The sequence below is a fragment of the Phragmites australis genome, chromosome 3, assembly GCF_958298935.1.
Source record: "Phragmites australis chromosome 3, lpPhrAust1.1, whole genome shotgun sequence".
NCBI classification, from domain to species: Eukaryota; Viridiplantae; Streptophyta; class Magnoliopsida; order Poales; family Poaceae; genus Phragmites; species Phragmites australis.
In genome coordinates this window covers 30,984,020-31,002,107 of record NC_084923.1, presented here as the reverse complement: position 1 = coordinate 31,002,107, position 18,088 = coordinate 30,984,020, and the positions used below count along the sequence as shown (strand labels likewise).

The 18,088-nt window shown below is 40.2% G+C and overlaps 2 protein-coding genes across 3 annotated transcripts; both read left to right on the top strand.

Moving 5' to 3' along the window:
• Positions 1-764: 764 nt before the first annotated feature.
• Positions 765-2,860, top strand: LOC133910651 (uncharacterized). The gene is made up of 5 exons (XM_062352972.1): positions 765-1,013; positions 1,062-1,328; positions 1,430-1,746; positions 1,831-1,937; positions 2,034-2,860. Exons 1-5 carry the CDS (start codon positions 765-767, stop codon positions 2,858-2,860), a joined length of 1,767 nt encoding a protein of 588 aa, XP_062208956.1.
• A 1,969-nt stretch (positions 2,861-4,829) lies between these two features.
• Positions 4,830-8,929, top strand: LOC133912800 (uncharacterized). Of its 2 annotated transcripts, none has more exons than XM_062355714.1 (8): positions 4,830-5,258; positions 5,584-5,875; positions 5,956-6,025; positions 6,374-6,429; positions 6,824-6,899; positions 6,988-7,024; positions 7,432-7,546; positions 8,549-8,929. In XM_062355714.1, exons 2-8 carry the CDS (start codon positions 5,592-5,594, stop codon positions 8,754-8,756), a joined length of 846 nt encoding a protein of 281 aa, XP_062211698.1. In that variant the 5' UTR covers positions 4,830-5,258; positions 5,584-5,591; the 3' UTR covers positions 8,757-8,929. The 2 variants fall into 2 exon arrangements, with proteins under 2 accessions (XP_062211698.1, XP_062211696.1); XM_062355712.1 differs by lacking the exon at positions 8,549-8,929 and adding an exon at positions 8,236-8,542 and having other exon boundaries at positions 5,128-5,258.
• The last annotated feature ends 9,159 nt before the right edge of the window (positions 8,930-18,088 follow it).

The window sequence follows — 18,088 nt, the reverse complement described above, 5'->3', positions numbered from 1 at the left end:
CACCCCCTCGAACAGGTCACGAGCCACTTTCCTCATTCCCTATCGCCCCTTCTGGCCTTCTCCCTGCTCTCTCTCCTCACATGAACACGAGTGTTGCTCTTCAACCTCTCCTCCCCTTTGCTCTCCCTGCTGCGATGCTCTCGCTGCTCCGTGCGTCCCAGGCTCCCTCCTAGCGCCCCTCTCTGCCCTGCCCTGATGTGCTGCTGTAGCCAACCCCTCCCCCAATTGGAGTTCAAATTGAATGGGAAGATGGATCCCAACCTGCAGCAGCAACATAGGTATGTTAATTCTCTTTCTCTTTTCTTGCAATTTTTCATTTTCTGGAGCAGATCTAGATTAGGGACTAGGGTAGTGGTTCTCTGCGTTTGTAAGACCCTAACTACAATGAGTGAATCCCTAACTACAATTAGCTCATGCAAGTCCTTGACATGAGCTAATCTTGTTGTTTCAGAAAAGGAACGGCATTACGCGTCATTTTATCCGTGGAGTCCTTCTTTGTGTATTGCAATGGAAGGAAACAATGTGTTAGGGGCAGAACTTGGGATTGGTCTGTGATTCCATGTATGTTTACAATGAGTAACTTAGATATAGTGCTGGAGGACAATTTCAGTTGGGGTTCAAATCAGAAACCAGCATATTAGGGCAATCTAGGTGGGCAAATGGTGAGAATTTTAACTGATGAGCAATTAGCACAACTTAAATGTGGTGCCAATGATGTGACTATCATGGTAACAATGGTCACTAATGATTGTATTAAACAAGGCATGGAGGCAGTAGATATTGTACCAGTTTTAGAAGCACCAAAGGAGGCAGTAGATGAAGTGGCAGCATTAGAAACACCCAAGGAGGTAGTGGAGGAATGTCCATCATCTTACCCACCAGCACCTCCTCCACCAGATGAGTATTGGGCTGGTGTTGAGATACCAGGGCAATTTGCACCTGATGATGATGATCAAATTGGCATTAATGAAGAGGGGCAATACAACAAGTTATTTGATCCAGAGCCTTTGGAGGTGCAAATCAATGAGCAGTCTGTGGATGAGTAGCCTGTGGATGAGCAGCTTGTCGACGAGGCTGATGAGCATGACAATGGTAATCCAAGATTTTCCCATTTTGTACATGACAAAGAGAACCCTGTGATTAAGTTGAAGGCTACCTTTCCAAACAAAGAGTCTTTTGTTTTAGCTTTGAGACATAATGCAATAAGGGAGAAGTATGAATTTAACACAGAATATAGTGATGGTGATAGGTTTAGAGGTAAATGCACTAACAAACTGTGTGAGTGGAGGATTCATGCTTCTAGGTTGAAGCCTGAAAGCACTTTTCAGGTATTGATCTGCATCTAGGTTCAATTTCCATGTGTTGATCTGCTTGTAGGTTCAATTTCATATTGGTGTACTGCATGCTAACACATGTGATCCCTGTGCAGATAAAGAGGCTACCTTCTGCTCATAATTGTGGATCAGCAAACAAGAAACTAGAAAAAATGGCAAATCAAGCTTGGGTTGCAGAGAGATCAATGGATATATTGAGGAAAGATCCTACTCTTGGTGCTAAGAAGCTGCAGGCAGATTTAGAAGGCAAGTACAACATCAAGTTGGACTACAGTATGGTTTGGAAGGGCAGATCAAGGGCTCTTGCTGAGCTACAAGGAGCCTGGGAGAATAGTTTTCAGGCATTGTGGAGTTTCAAGGCAGAGGTGGAATCCAAGTCCCCTAGCAGTGTAGTAGAAATAGAGATGGAAAGGTATGAGGATGAAGGCTCTGTGTACTTCAAGAGATTATTTGTGGCATTTAAGCCATGTATTGATGGATTTATGAGATGATGCAGGCCTTATCTAGCAGTGGACTCAACTCATCTAACAGGAAGGTACACTGGGCAACTGGCTGCAGTAACAGCACTTGATGGACATACATGGATGTTTCCTGTTGCCTTTGGTATTTTTGACAAGGAAACATGAGATAATTGGGAGTGGTTCCTCCTTCAATTAAAGAAGTTCATTTGCAAGGAATACAATATTTCATATGGATTAGTAATTCACAATGATGCAAATAAGGGACTAGAGTTAGCAATACCAAAGGTGTTCAATACTGGAGTGGAGCATAGGGAGTGCTTCAAGCATTTATTGGCAAACTTCAAGAAAAAGTTCAAGGGTGCTATTCTGCAAAACACGTGGCCAGCAGCATGGGCATATACAATGGATAAGCATAATGAGTATACGGAGTTGGTAGCTAAAGATAGACCTGATGCTATTCAATATTTGCAAGAGAATCACAAACAGCTTTGGTCAAGATCCATGTTCTTAGATTTGAGCAAAGTTGAGTATGTGAACAATAACCTGGCTGAAAGCTTTAACAGTTGGATTAGAAAGATCAAGGACTACCCATTAGTTGAGCTTTTAGACACCCTTAGAACAATGATAATGGTCAAGCTTGCTAACAGATACAAGATTGCAATCAATTTGCAAGGAGAAATTCTACCACATGTGATCAAGGAGCTAAACAAGAAAAGCAAAGGATTGCACTACACAGTCGAATTTGCATCACAATATGCTGCTCAAGTATCAGGGATGACCAAAGGCAATAAAGTTTGGAGAGTTGTTGTTAATTTGCTTGAAGCAACTTGCACTTGCAGGCAATGGCAATTGAGTGGCAAACCTTGCAGTCATACACTTGCAGTCATCTTCTCCGACCCAAGTTTGAATCTTGAAGATTTTGTTTCTGTGTACTACTCAACTAATTTCTTCAGAGCAACATACTCAGGTGTTCTCCCACCGATGACAGACAAGTCAAGTTGGCATAAGGTAGACATCGGATTTCATATGCTACCACCCATACTTGATAGAGGAAGAATAGAATGAGATCACATGCTGAACCAGCAGTGAAGTCAAGAGTGTTCTCTAGGTGCAAACAATATGGCCACATTACTAGAGGATGCAGGAACAATATGGCACATCCTGATACCTTGCCTTATTGGCCAACAAATATGTCTGAAAGGTTAGAAAATTTCAAGGCATATACTGTTTGTGCAACTAACCAAGAGCTTAACTAATTATGTTTGCATTGCGTGCTTTGTAGGAGAACTGCTAAAAAGAAGGCAAAAACTTGTGTTCCTGGACCTAACAAGAAGGGCAAGGCTGCTCCTGCTACACCAAGCAAAAGGGGCAATTCTGCTCCAGAAACACCAAGGAAAATGATGAAAGTTGTTGCTGCAGCTGCTACAACACCTACAAGGTCAACCAGAAGCTCTACTCTTGCATGTAGTTCGGGGCCAGTGACTAGAAGCCAGACAGGATCTCTGACCCCAAAGAAGGGATGAATTAGTTAAGACAATGTTATGTAATACCATCTGTTAAAACTCTATTCTGTTATATGCTATCTTTGTAAGACTATGTCATGCTATGGATTCAAAGTTTCATTTTCTGGGCATTTTCAACCCCGTACAACCTATGCCTTCACATATATGTCACAAATATATGGTGAGCATATCAATTTCTCTGTACAATAACCTTGCACGTACTTCTGAAAAATCAATACCCCAGTCATCATTCATCATTGTAAACACGAATCCATATTTTCATTCATCAGTGAGACCATCTGTATTTTCATTAACTCAGAAGTATCTATCTGTCACCTAGTCCTGTGCAATTATGTTGATGATGAATGAGTCTTACTGAACCAGACAAGTAATGTATCAACCTCACCTTTGCATTCTGTTTCGTAACTCTTCAACCTATTCCTCCTGAAAACATGACAGAATTGAGGACAAACATGCACAGAACCTTCTGAAACATGACAGAATTGAGGACATTGAATTAAGTGCAGAAGAATTAGATCTGAAACACAAATATGCATTTCCATTCATCATAGCCATATGGCACAAACAGGCATCAATTTACATTCACATTAGCTCCTGGCATTCATAGCCATATTGCACACCAATACACACACCAATAAGGCTACCAGCACAACTAACTTCTCTAGTGCAACAGCAATCCTTTCAATTGCATGGTCATTCTTGTTGATGCTTTCCTTCAGTTTTCCCTTTGCTTTAGGTTTTGCTTGTTCTGGACAGCCAATTTCGTCCTCGCGAACAAGCCATCCTTTCTCTTCTGTTGCTGCAATCGCTCCAGACCGACGCAACTCGCTGATGTACTCTTGATAATCCTCCTTTCATCGGAAGAATTTACATCTACCAATCACCTAAATCAGAACAAGAAACAACAGTTCAAGACAATATCTAGAGGACCAAAATTTCCAAAATCAAAGAAAAATGCTTACTTGCCGGTTGTTCTTGCATTTGTAGTAAATCCGACTCAGGTTCTCCACGCTGTGGGACTTGGCCTCCAGCAGCTGAATCCCACAATACGGGCAGTCGACGAGTGGCAGCTCTGGCACCAACCTATGCAAACAACTACTTGTTGATTCTGTACTTTGCTTCATGGCTACGATGGGAGGGCAGAGCAGCGCAGCAGAGCAGGACAGAGGGGCGCCAGGAGGTAGCCTAGGACGCGCGAAGCAGCGGGAGCAACGCAGCAAGGAGAGCGAAGGGGAGGAGAGGTTGAAGAACAGCTCAGATCTGAATGGGGGAGCAGCGCTTGTGTTCACCTGAGGGGAGGAGAGGTTGAAGAAGGAGCTCAAATCTGAATAGAGGAGCAGAGCTGGTGACCTGTTCGAGAGGGTGTTGACGGAAGGCAATAGAGTGTTAGACAGAGAAGCTCGGAGAGAAATCAAGTGCTAAAACTGAAATCGGAAAAAAAAAATGATACTACAGCTACACGGTTCGATTTTAGTGGTACTACAGCAATTTTGCCAAAAATAAAAAACCGCGCCTCCGCTCTCCCGTGAAAAAGAAACCGCAAAATCGGCCACCCTTCCCCACCACGGCCGTCGCGCTCCCTTCCGTGCCCTTCCAAACATCAGAGGAACCCTCGCCGCCGCCACTCCGCGCACACCCTCCCGTGCCCGTCCCTCGCCACCGCCACTACACGCACACCCTCCCCTGCCTGTTCCTCACCGCCGCCACTCCGCGCGCCCTTCCCCCACGCTCGTCGCGCCGCCGCCCCCATCCCACCTCGACGCCGCGCGGCTCCGAGCTAGCTGCCGCGGCCGCCCGTCGTCCGCCGCGATCGAACGTCGAAGCTGCGCCCCTCCTTCGCGGTGGTGATTTCACCTCGACGCCGCGGCGATCAAACGCCCCTCCTTCGCGGCGGCAACCTCCCCCTCCTTCGCGGCGGCAACCTCCCCCTCCTGTCTCAGGTGAGCGATTCCCCTGTGCCGTTCGAGTTCCAGGCGCTAGAGGTTTTCCTCGGGGCCGATCCGATTGGATCGCGTGTTACGCTTTTCGCCTGAGATTATGCTTAGACGCCATAGTTCCGCCATATAACAAGAGCCATGTTTAGTGTGAAGGTTCGTGGATCTGGGAAGTCTAAATTTATATGCACTACTTTCTGTTTGCATCAATCTTTGGTTTCGTTTTAGCTATCGTTCACTTGAGACAGGAGGGGATCTTTGGTTCTGTTTGCCCTAATTATAGCTATCGTTGCAAGTCAACTTGGTAAGTCTGCTGAATTGATCCATTCAGATATAAAGATGGATGAAATCACACAAGCTGTTGAGAACCTGAAGAAGGAATGGAGCCAAGCGGTTACACAGCTTGAGGAGAGCATTGCTGCAATTGCATCCTGCGGGAAAGCAGGTAAAGGTACAGAGGAAGCAAATTCTCTTCCTAGGTTGAATGGTTCTGCGCAGGATGCTCTGCAATTGCTCAAGTCATTGCAGTTCCGGCTTGATCTTCTAGCTCAGCAGCTACCCACATTTGAGGAGGTGCAGTCCGGCCAGGCAACCCTAGAGTCATGGGATGAACTCTACAAGAAGTAAGATAGTGTTGTAATTTTCTTTTCATTTTCCTTCTTAGTTTACTTTTTTGGTACCAATTTTGATTATGTGTTTGCAGGCTGCGTGCTAGCCTAAGGAATGCTAACTTACAAGCGAAAGAGAACATTAGAAAAGCTGCTCAAGAAGAGGTGTGTGACTTTGTTTTGCCTCAACTACATGGTATTAATCAGATTGTTTACTGTATGAGGAATGCATGCCTATTGAGAGCGTCGCCAATGCAATAGGTGTTTAAAAGTGATGCCACAAGTAAATTACTCATTTAAGAACCTATTCTTCATATGCAAGTATCTCTTCTTGTAGGTGTTTATGTACTCACATAATTTCACAAGCACCCACACAACCGTTGTTTCTTTAGTTTTTGCAACTTCTCTCTAAAAAGTGGCAAGAAAACTACCTGTAAGCATCTTGCCACCTTAGAGCATTGTTGGTGCCCTTATAACTAAAGGCTATCAGTTTCTAATTGTCTTTTTTTCTAGAGGGAGCTTCTTCTGGGAGGTGGAGAAGAGTCTACCATTCGCAGGCGTAATCTCCAGTAAGTTGATTTCTGTGAGATCATTTTTCCTTTAAGCCAGTATTCAGGATATTTAAGGAGTTGGTTGTGGAGTTTTTTTTTCTTTGATAATTTAATAAGTTGTGTTGGAATTTATTTCAGCTGGTTTCGTCTAATCAGCACCATTTGTAAAGCCAGGCAAAGGCTACTTGCAGATTCTAGTTTGTTCTATGTTTTAGACAAAAAAATGTGGTAAAACAATTAAGAGTTTTTGGCTAATGCATTGCACTAATGAAAGGACCACCCTTTTATATTTATCTTCAAATAAATTTCCATGCATTGCACTAGTGAATGAATCACCCGTTTACATTTATAGTCAAAGTAACATCAAGTTTTTTTTTGTTTAATGTTATTGGTAACCTATTGAACGATGCAGAACAAAGGCTGGGATGACATCTGCTGCTGAAAGTATCACTGAGAGCCTCCGTCGGTCTCGCCAGTTGATGGTTCAGGTTAGCATGTCTGCATGTTTAATTGATCTTGATTCTTGTATGCTAATGACTTATTGAACTTGAAGCTAATTGTTATAAATCTTTACAGGAAGTGGAAAGAAGTGCAAATACTTTGTCAACTTTTGGTATGTATTCCTATGCTCTTAATGAAGCCTGTAGTCTGTATGGAATATCCTATTCATAATTTTTTTCATTTTTTGGAATGATTAAGTTTTATTGGTTTGCTAAAATCTGTTGAACAAGATGGCTTCATCTTAATTTTGATAAATCATGTGATGTGTCACAATGAAGAAAATAGAGGCTGCTTGTAGATGATAGGGTTGATTGCTGTAGTTCTGCACATTTATATTTGAGCTTTTCTCACATTATGCTTTGTTATTTAACAATAGGATGTTATTCTGTTATCATTAAAAAAGTACAGCACATCCCTGTACTTCGTGTTGTATGAATCAGAACAATTCTTATTTTCTCACATTTTCAGAACCATTATAGTCAAGTTGCAGTTCGCAAACTAATTTATTAAATTATGCAGATGAATCAACTAGTGTTCTCCGGAAGGCTGAAGGTGAATATCAAGGACACCGCTCTTTGCTGATGCGTACCCGTGGCTTGCTCTCCACGATGCAACGTCAAGATGTTCTTGATAGGTAGGTACTCTCAATCTCATGTAGAGTTATAAACTGGTGTAACTGCCAATATGTGTATAATGTTTGTATAGCCTGCATTCTTGTTTTACAGCCTAACCGAATAACTGAAAGACATGTCTTTATATAATGTGTACACCTAATAACAGCTCTTCACATTTTGCACAATTAGAAAATTTAACCACATCCATGGCTCCACTTGTAGAAAAATGGTGACAGATGCTGTAACTGCCAGTACTGACTATCACTTGTCGGGATCATTCTGTTCATTGCATTTCGCATTTTAAACAAGGGTACAACTTCCCTGGTTATCTTTCTAGGGAAACAGGAAATACATATTTAATTATATCTCATCAGTGTAAATAATGAAAATAGCAAAAAGAGTGACTTGCAGAAAATACGCTGGCATTTGATTTGCATGTAATACACAAATTTTAAACTGAATGAACATCTTATCAAAATTAACAAGTTTGTCAAAAGCATTTATAAAAGTAAAAAGTTTGTGTAACGCTAGAGGGCATCATAACCAACAGTCACTCATAGAATAAACAGGTCTGGCGACCTTCTTGCTACCTCCTCGATGAGCTCTGTGCCTTGTTGCAGATGATTCATTGGTTGACGGTTCAGTCCTGCCTAGTAAAGGTGAAAGCACACATATCTTGTTAAACCGCGCATATCTCTTGTCAAAACAGATACAGTGAACGGAGCAAGGAGCAAACAGCTCCAATCCTCAAAGTCCTATTACTTGTAACTTTGCATGTCCAAGAATGTGTGGGATGCAGCAAGGATGCATATTCTCTTTGTTTGGAGGAAGCTTAGTCCAATAACAATCCAGGCTATTCCTCATTCTCAGTCATTCGTATGTCACTCTGAAACACATAGGGAAAAAATGTTTAAGTTATATGCCAATTTGCTCTATGCAAGTTTCTTATCTGCAAGACAAGTTTCTACCTGTCTAATAACAATTCTGTGTTGTGCCAATTGCTAATTAGATCTGTTTCCCAGGATCATCCTGACTATTGGCTTTCTCATTTTCTTCTTGGCGGTTCTTTATGTTGTCTCGAGACGTATTGGTCTGCTGACGCTGCAAAGGAAACTGGCCGATGCCATCAGATCAGGTTCGTTGTCAGCAGAGGACATTGTTACAAAAGCCAATCATGGACCTGCCGCGGCAAATGTTCCACCACCTGCTCCCATTTACGATGAACTGTGATTGTCCATGGTTTATACATGTATATCCAAAAGCAATTGTTCAACTTAACCATTACTGACTGTCAATTCTGTACACTAATCTTTGAGAATTTTGATTTTTGTGCATGCTGTCTCAGATAATACTTTCACAAATAAGCTATTGAAATTCATCAGATAATCTGCTGTGATCGTGCACTGACCTATTGCCAACCGTGTTCATTTAAATTTTGTAATGGTTTTGGTTACTAAAGAATCAAAAATTGCTTCATTTGAATTGTGTATGCTAACGAATTTCAGAAGATACTCTTGACTGGTGAAATTGATTAAAAGGTTTACTAAAGAAGCATTCACCTGAATGAAGCGTAGTGCTTTTGCTTTCCATTTTTAGACCGTATTTACACCAACACATATGGCTCAAAGCCTTAAACCGTTTTTTGAGTTGCAATCGGTAGAATCGTAGTAAGATTTTTGCAGGGCCACGACTCTGCTAAGGTTATGAAGCATTCAGTTGTTTAATTGTCCTAGCCCTTATTCAAGTTGGATGGGTAACCAGTAATTTTGGGTTTTATTTGATGCCAAATTTGCCAGGGTTTTAATTTGATCCCAAAATTTTAAAATGTATTCACTAATTTGACTTTGGTTTCAGTACATTGGCTACAAGAAAATGCAGTTTGGAATAACAAAACACATTTTAATATATTATGTTATTTTTCTGTCAAATGATTTTTCTAGTACTAGCAAAAATATTGAACTAAAATAAACGAATCCATAGAGATTGATCTGTCTGGGAACATAGATGGGAACAGTAAAATACAAGCATTTGGTTGGGGACTCCTGCTGACAGTTATAACACTTGTAAAATGACAAGTACACACACAACACTCACACTCACACACATCTATATAGGTACTTCTACCACATATCTCAATAAAATTGGAGATATAATCTCATATAGCGTGGGCCCGTGTTTTAACCACTGAATATATTCACATGTGTAAGTACTATTTCTCTTAGGATTTAATCTCAAGAAAGTTCGAGTATTCATGTCGAGTCTAGAATTCAAACCCAGGTGGGTAGATTCCACCTCAAGGACCCTAACCAAGTGAACTATGCTTAGTTCTTTGCACAACTATCGCTCTTACGTACTTGTAAATTGTTTTTTATAAAAAAGAAAGAAACATTTATCTATTATCTTGGATTCCACCAGTACATCATATTAGAATTAGGACATCTCCGATTTGATTCAACCCCCACCTCGGCACACTTACCTGGTTTCGCTAATATTGTACCTCTTACATGTCGAAAACAACTTGCGAACATCTTTATTGATACTAGTCTTGGCCATGCCATGCCTCTACTGCTGCTCTCGATCGACACCATGCCTTGATCTCCGTTTCTACACCCGATTGAGCCCTGATTTGGTGTGCCTAGTGCCTTGATCACCATGCTCAGCTAAGCCTCCATCGCCAAGCTCACCCCCTACCAGGGTTTGAAAATACGATGAAATTTGTGAAATTCGACCTATGCGAGCCCTATAGTATTCATAAACCGACCGAATTTTGAAATTTGAATTCAAAAATTTCAAATCTGAATATAAAAAATAAAAAAATCCTAAAAACACTAATGACAATTCTAAGACCTTCTTTGATTTTTTTTTTTTAAAAAGAAAATTTGCATCAAATTTTGTAGGCGGGAAGTTTGAAAATTAGATAATAAGAAAAGAAAAGGAAAAAGGCCGAAATGGATTTGGCCCACCTTTCTTGATTGGATAAGGCAGCTGGTTCTCCTCCTCCCCGAGCAGCACAGTGGCACTGGAGCACTTTCCTCTCCTCCCCGAGTGACGCTGCGGCGAGCACCGGTGGATCCGTCGTCGACGATGAAGAAATCGCACTAGCGATGTTGAAAACCAAGCAAAAGAGTCAATATTCGACCAAATCGAGTCGAATATCGAGTTCGGTCAAGCGGGCGCCGTTGGGTTCGGCAAACATAGAATATTGAAGGTGAGTTTTTGATTTTTTTTTGAATAAATTGGTCGAATATCGAGTTAATCGCTAGAATATTAAGTTCCGCATCTGTAAATTGTTGTAGTTGTTCAATTTCTAGTATGGTTTATTAGCTAAAGTTATCATAGTAACTATAACATCTGAGTAACTGAGAAATAAAGTAATTTACAGGGAGAGATGGAAAGAGCACTACGATCCTCATTTGGAACATCACCAATCACATACGTTCTATATGCAAAGGCAATACAACTGAGGCAGCAAAAGTTTGATATTTGAACTTTATATGATGTTTTGTAGTAATCGATGGCAGACAAAGACGCAGTGTGAGAGCATGGCGAGAACTTGTACCTAGCATTTAAGTGCAAGTATTGTCATAAGGAAAGGAGAGACGATGGTGCCACGAGGTTGAAACAACATTTGGTAGGGCACGGCACTAATGTTATCCATTGTGACTGGGTGACTTCTAATGTGCGTCATTACTTCAGATATGAGCTTGATAGGATGGTAGAGAAGAAGAAGGAAAGGTCTGAGGTGAGGCTTGGGAGGGAGGTGACGCACATAGATTTGACAAGCGATTATTAGGAGACAAGAGGAACAAATGTGGTTTGCCATGGTCCAATCTAGGGAGGAGGAAGAGTTCAGCGAGACAAGGAACTTCTACGAGCATGGTTGTGGTCGTAGGAGTAGTAGAGGAGGGGGTGGTTCTACCAATGTGTTGAAGAAGATGTTTAGGAGGGTATTTTCGACAAGGTTCACGACGGTAGAAGCTGGTGGCACTGAAGATGATGCTTACCTTCTAGAACAAATTTCTAATTTTCTATACATAACAAAATATCTGACTATTTTTTTCATCTCGTATGTTGCACATGGCGTGGATGCAATGAAAACTACGGATCCTCACTTTTGGTAAGTGTGGATGGTAGATTGGCAGTATGCTAATATAAAGTGAGATTATGTATAATGTGATTGTGTTTTATGGTAATGTATGTGTAATTCAATATATTTGCTAATCTATGGTGCCAGTAATCTAGTCTATTGACATATTTGATGAGATAACGGTAGATGACGTTGATATTACTATTAATATCTTATTTCTTTGCTTATCAATGTCTAAAATATAGCAAAGGTCATACCAATTTTTTCCTTATTTTTTTTTGAATTTCACTTAAATTCGAGAAATGCTCTCGGTAAATCGGGAAAACCAAACGGTTTTCGAAGAATTCAAGTGGTTTTTGACATTGATCAAAACGCGAAGAATGCGACACATATCAGTAGAATTTGTTCGAATATCAAGAAAACCAATCGCATTTTGAGAGTCCAATTCAAGCGTTTTTTTTGCCTCCGTCAATCGGGTTTCATCGCATGAATTTATTCGAATTTTTCAAATTTTTGCTTAAATTTCACGCATTTCACTAATGCGATGGGGTTTGCATTTCTACCCCACCGCATTTGTGAACCCTGCCCCCTACACGATTAATTGTCTCTCCCGGATGCCTAGCCAGCCTCTACCCTGGTCTAGATTGACCAATGATGTGCTTAGCTTACTGGGTTAATTGTTTGGAGGTAACGAGTAGCGATTGAGAAAACCTAGTAAAGATTTTTGCGAGAGGGAATAAGATCAATGTTCTCTACACGTTGATTCACGTTTTGGGAGATGTTTTCTTCCTGTTAGAGATTTCATTATTAGAGTGGAAGAGACAGTGGAGGGGATGCTTTTTGCTAGAAGTCTTACTTGTTTGACTCTTTTTTTCAGCTTGCATTCGGTATATACATTTTAAACTCTGTAGGGACGTTATTTACGCTTCTCAGGCATAATCTCCAACCAAACAATAAATATTCAACCGTGCCTAGTAATTTAGAGGACAAATCTAGCTGAAAGCGCCTTGTCCAGTAACTTTATATTATAACAAATGAAAGCACACCTTTTGATTTTACGCTTTCCTCATTTACAAAGAATTTTAGGTTTTCACACGGGCACAATCTCAAACAAAATACAAAAAATCTTCAATCATGACCGGTAATTTAGGTACCGAATGCAACTGAAAATGCCTTGTCCGGTAGCTTTGCATTGTAACAATTGAAAATCACACTTCTAATTTTGCACATCCCTTGTTTACAAAGCTTTTACGTTTTCACATGAGCACATTCTTGAACAAAACACAACAAACCTTCAAACCATGACTAGTCATTTAAGGGCCCCAATATAGCTGAAAGCGCCTTGTCCGGTAGCTTTGCATTGTAATGAAAGCACATTTCTGATTTTACCCTTCTCTCATTTACAAAGCAATTTATGTTTTCACATGGGAATAGGCTCACTACTCCCGCGCGTGAACAATAGCTAAGGAGATAATAATCGACACTGATAGTGATTGTATCAGTGCCGATTTTAAATACGAACCGGTATTAATACATCAGTGTCGGTTTTAGCCACGAACCGGCACTGATATTGAGTATCAGTGTCGCTTATAGAAACGAATCGCCACTGATGATTGCTATTGTCACAGCTTATCTTACACCAAGTCGGGTGTGGAAAAACTTTATATGAAAATTATAGCTCTCAATTAGATCTATAACTTTGTAGTTGAAAACTTTTAAATATGAGGTCATTTAAATACCCAAATAATTATAATAAAGTTACAGTAGTGGTCGATAGCAACTCACATTAAAAAATTCATAATTTTTTCACATGAAGTCGGATGTGGAAAAGCTTTATATGAAAATTATAGCTCTCAACGATATCTACAACTTTGTAGTTGATCACTTTTTTATTTGAGATCATTTAGATATCCAAATAGCTATTCAAACGTTCGGTTAGAAGATGTCAAAATGATTTATTTTGCTACTATACTCACGAATTGACGATAGCTGAGATGGTTAGAGCGGTCATGCATGCGCACATGCTATAAGGTCTTTAGTTCGACTCTTAGTTGCCGTATGCGAGCAAATATCACGTGACTTTACGAATATTAAGCGCGGTTGGGTGGGCATTCTCTGGTAGGGTGTAGGGTAAAAAAAATTGAAACTTTTTTTCACCCAAAAGACGTTGAATCGAGACCGACTATTAGTGTTGATTGGTAGCTCTAGTCGGTACTGATAGTCTACTATCAGTACTGTTATATACCGATACTGATAATCGGTGACTATCAGTACTAAATAATGAATGTTAGTTTAAAATCTGTTACTGATGATAATTTTGATAAAGTGTTGTGTAGTGCCTCCAACCAAACGTCAACCGTACCTGGTCATTTGGGGGCCGAATGCAACTGAAAGAGCCTTGTCTGGTAGCTTTGCATTGTAATGAAAGCACACTTATGATTTTACGTTTTTCTCACTAACAAAACAATTTATGTTTTCACATGGTATTAATCTCCAACAAAAAAAAAAAAATCTTCAACCGTGACTGGTAATTTAGGGAACGAATGCAGCTGAAACGCCTTGTCTTGTAGCTTTGCATTGTAACAAATGAAAGTACACTTATAATTTATGCTTCCCTTATTTACAAAGCATTTTACATTTTCACACGGGCACAGTCTCTAACCAAGTAACAAATCTTCAACCATGGCTGGTCATTTAGGGGTCAAATGCAGCTGAAAGCGCCATGCCCGATACCTTTCATTGTAACGAAAGCACACTTCTTATTTTACGCTTCCCTCGTTTACAAAGCAATTTACATTTTCACACGAGAATAGTCTTCAATCAAACAACAAATCTTCAACCATGCCTGGTCATTTAGGGGCCTAATGCAGCTGAAAACACCTTGTCTGGTAGCTTTGTATTGTAACAAATTAAAAGCACACTTCTGATTTCTACTCTTCCTTTATTTACAAAGCATTTGATGTTGTCACACAGGAATAGTCTCCAATCAAACAACAAATCTTTAATCGTGCCTAGTAATTTAGGGGCCAAATGTAGCTAAAAGCGTCTTGTCCGGTAGCATTGTATTGTAACTTCCTATTTAACACTTCCCTTCTTTACAAAGCATTTTACGTTTTGACACGGGCATAGTCTCGAACCAAACAACAAATCTTCAATTGTGCCCTGCCTGTTCATTTGGGGGCCAAATGCAGCTGAAAGCGCCTTGTCCGGTAACTTTGCATTGTAACAGATGAAAGCATACTTCAGATTTTACGCTTCCCTCATTTACAAAGCATTTAAAGTTTTCACAGGGGAATAGTCTCCAACCAAACAACAAATCTCCAACCGTGACTAGTAATTTAGGGATTGAATACAGCTGAAAATACCTTGTCTGGTAGCTTTGCATTGTAACAAATAAAAAGCACACTTTTAATTTTATACATCCCTTGTTTACAAAGCATTTTATGTTTTCACACGAGCACAATCTCAAACAAAACAATAAATATTTGATCGTGACTTGTCATTAATTAGGGGCCGAATGTTGTTGAAAGCACCTTATCCGGTAGCTTTGCAATGTAAAAAATGAAAGCACACTTTTTATTTTACGTGCTTCTCTAGTTTATAAAGCATTTTGCATTTTCACATAGCCATAGTCTTCAAACCTCCAAATGTGCCTAGTCATTTAGGGGCCGAACGCAGCTGGAAGTACCTCGCTCGGTAGCTTTGCATTCTAACAAATGAAGGAACACTTCTGTTTAGACATCTCTGGTTTACAAAGCATTTTGTGTTTTCACACGGGTACAGTCTCCAATCAACACAACAAATCCTCAATTCTGCCTAGTCATTTAGGGGCTAAATGCAGCTGAAAGCGCCTTGTTGAACTTTGCATTGTAACAAATGAAAGCATACTTATGATTTTATTATTATCTTATGACAAAGCATTTTATGCTTTCACACGACATAGCTCACCAAACAACAAATCTCCAGCTGTGCCTGATCATTTAGGAGGCCGAATACGTCTGGAAGCTCTTGTCGGGTAGCTTTGCATTGTAATAAATGAAAGCACACTGGCTTCTCATTTACAATATTTTACGAAAATAGGGGTACAATCTCCAACTGAAGAACAGACCTTCATCCATACTTGACCAGACAAAAATCTGTAACACCCTAAGTATCTACAAACCTAGAGGCTTTACACATCAGTCGGAAATCTCTAAGTCTGAAATTTATCAAAATTTTCTGTATAGTCTTTTCTTTAACTATGGTCATGCTGGAAGGATCTAATGGCCCTAGGTGACTAGGGTACTAAATAAAAACTAAACCAACTACCGATTTCTAGAAAAAAAATAATCTTAGCCTAGAAAGCAACTAGATAATCTAGCAAGCTAAAAAGTTAAGAATACACATGTAAGCATATAGAACATAAGTGCAGAATTGAAACTTGTATGAAAAAAAGGTTAGAAGCAAAATATGGAATATAACAAAAGTAGGGAAATAGGACATTGAGTTTTTTCCGAGGTATCGAAGAGTTGGCACTCTCCACTAATTCTCGTTGGAGCATCCACACAAGGATGTCGCTCCCCCTTGAGTCATCGAGACTCAAATGCTCACTAATAATTGTCACTTCTCCATCTCCGAATTGACAGACATCAAACCAAGTAGACGAGCTTCTCGAGACTCCCACAAAACCTCCAAGAGCTCACCGAGAACACCTTCAATCTCTACGACCGGCTAGGTGTTGCCAACCACCAAAAGTAACAAGCTAACTGGTTCACTTGATCTTAATCAAGCTTAAAACAACAGCTAGATGCACACTCACTACTTTTGGAGCACTAATGGAGTCCTTAATCTTCAATTAAAAACTTGTAAATCACTTCAAGTGCTCTCTCTTGCCTCTAAATGACACACAATGTGTACGAATGCTTCTGGGTTGCAAGAGAGACGAATGGAACCAAGTGAGAATGTATATATAGGCTAGAGGTCCAAATCTAGCTGTTGCCCAACCACTCACTTTTTCTGTGAACAACGGATGGTCCGGTGCACACGTCTCTATTAACACCGAACAATCCGGTGAGTTAACTTTTTTCACCTGCTGATTTGACAATTTTCGGTAACCGTTGCAAAATGCTCCCGTGTTCTTCCATATAGCATCACTGGATAGATTCTGTTAAATGGTCCGGCGATGAATCTTTTAAGTCACCGAACAATCCGGTCAGTTCAACTCTGATTTTCTCCAAAAATATCAAGCTTCTGTTAAATGGTCCGGTGTATGAATCATTCAGATCACCGAACAATCCGGTGCATATAACTTCAAATTTCTCTAAAATAATGACTCTTCTGTTAAATGCTCCGGTGTATAATTACTTCTATCACCGGACAATCCTATGAGTTTAGTTGAAGTCCTCTCAGAAAAGACAAATAGTCCAAGGAGTAAAAAACTTTCTCACACCAGACAATTCGGTGAGAACAAACTTCCTAGAACTCATCCAATTCAATCGACTTTGAGTTCTAATTTCTCAACTTCTCACCCATGGATTTCTTTGAGCTACATAGTGCTAAATTTTTGCAAGTGTGTATCTAACTATGTCTAGACTCAATTAGGTCAAGCTACAACACTTAGCCCCCCTTTATAGTACGGTCAAAGGACAAAAAGAAGACCTATAACTACTCCAAGTGTCCTTCATCACCTTGTGACACTTAGAACTAGAAGATCCTTAATCTTGATATAAAAGTCATTTGATCGACCAATAGAATTCCATGAGGGACTAAGAAAAAACCATTCAATCATTGTGAATTAAAGAATTCGAATTCCTTCAAAATATACGCATTAGTCACAATGATATGGTTGTCATTAATCACCAAAACACTTACCTTACCATTTACCTAGAAGCCTAGATGCTACAATCTTCCCCCTTTTGGTGATTGATGACAACACAAAAAAAATAAGAAAAAGAGAATGAAGGACACCCTATCAAACTAGGCATAAAACGACATATAGCAAATAAGCAAGAGAAAACCTAGTACTAGAACAACCTATCATGCTAATATAATAAGAATTAAAACAGAGCACAAAAGAAAACACAATGCGATGACAAGCAAAACACATCGATTAAGAAACAAATACCTTGTCATTACATCAAAATCCATGAAAATCCAACACTCTGACCCTATACTACCCAAGCTCCCCCTAAGTCTATAAACTAAAAAAACTCACTAGTCACTCATCTACCTCTCTCCAAAAGACTCCCCCTCTCACCTAAACATCCGGAGGAGAGGAGGAAGTCAGCGCTGTTGGCGACGGTCGCACCTCGAACTATGAGCCTAACTTTGTATCTGAATCTGATAGCTCAACAGTTGCGGGGCCAACAGCTAGCTGAGGAGGCTGAGTTGTGTCTGACAGTGCCTCTGAGACTGTAGCTGGGGCTGAGCTGGTAGCAGTAGTAGTGCCCTGAGTAGCCATCTCCTGAAGTGTTGCATCAAGCTCCTCGAAAGCAGA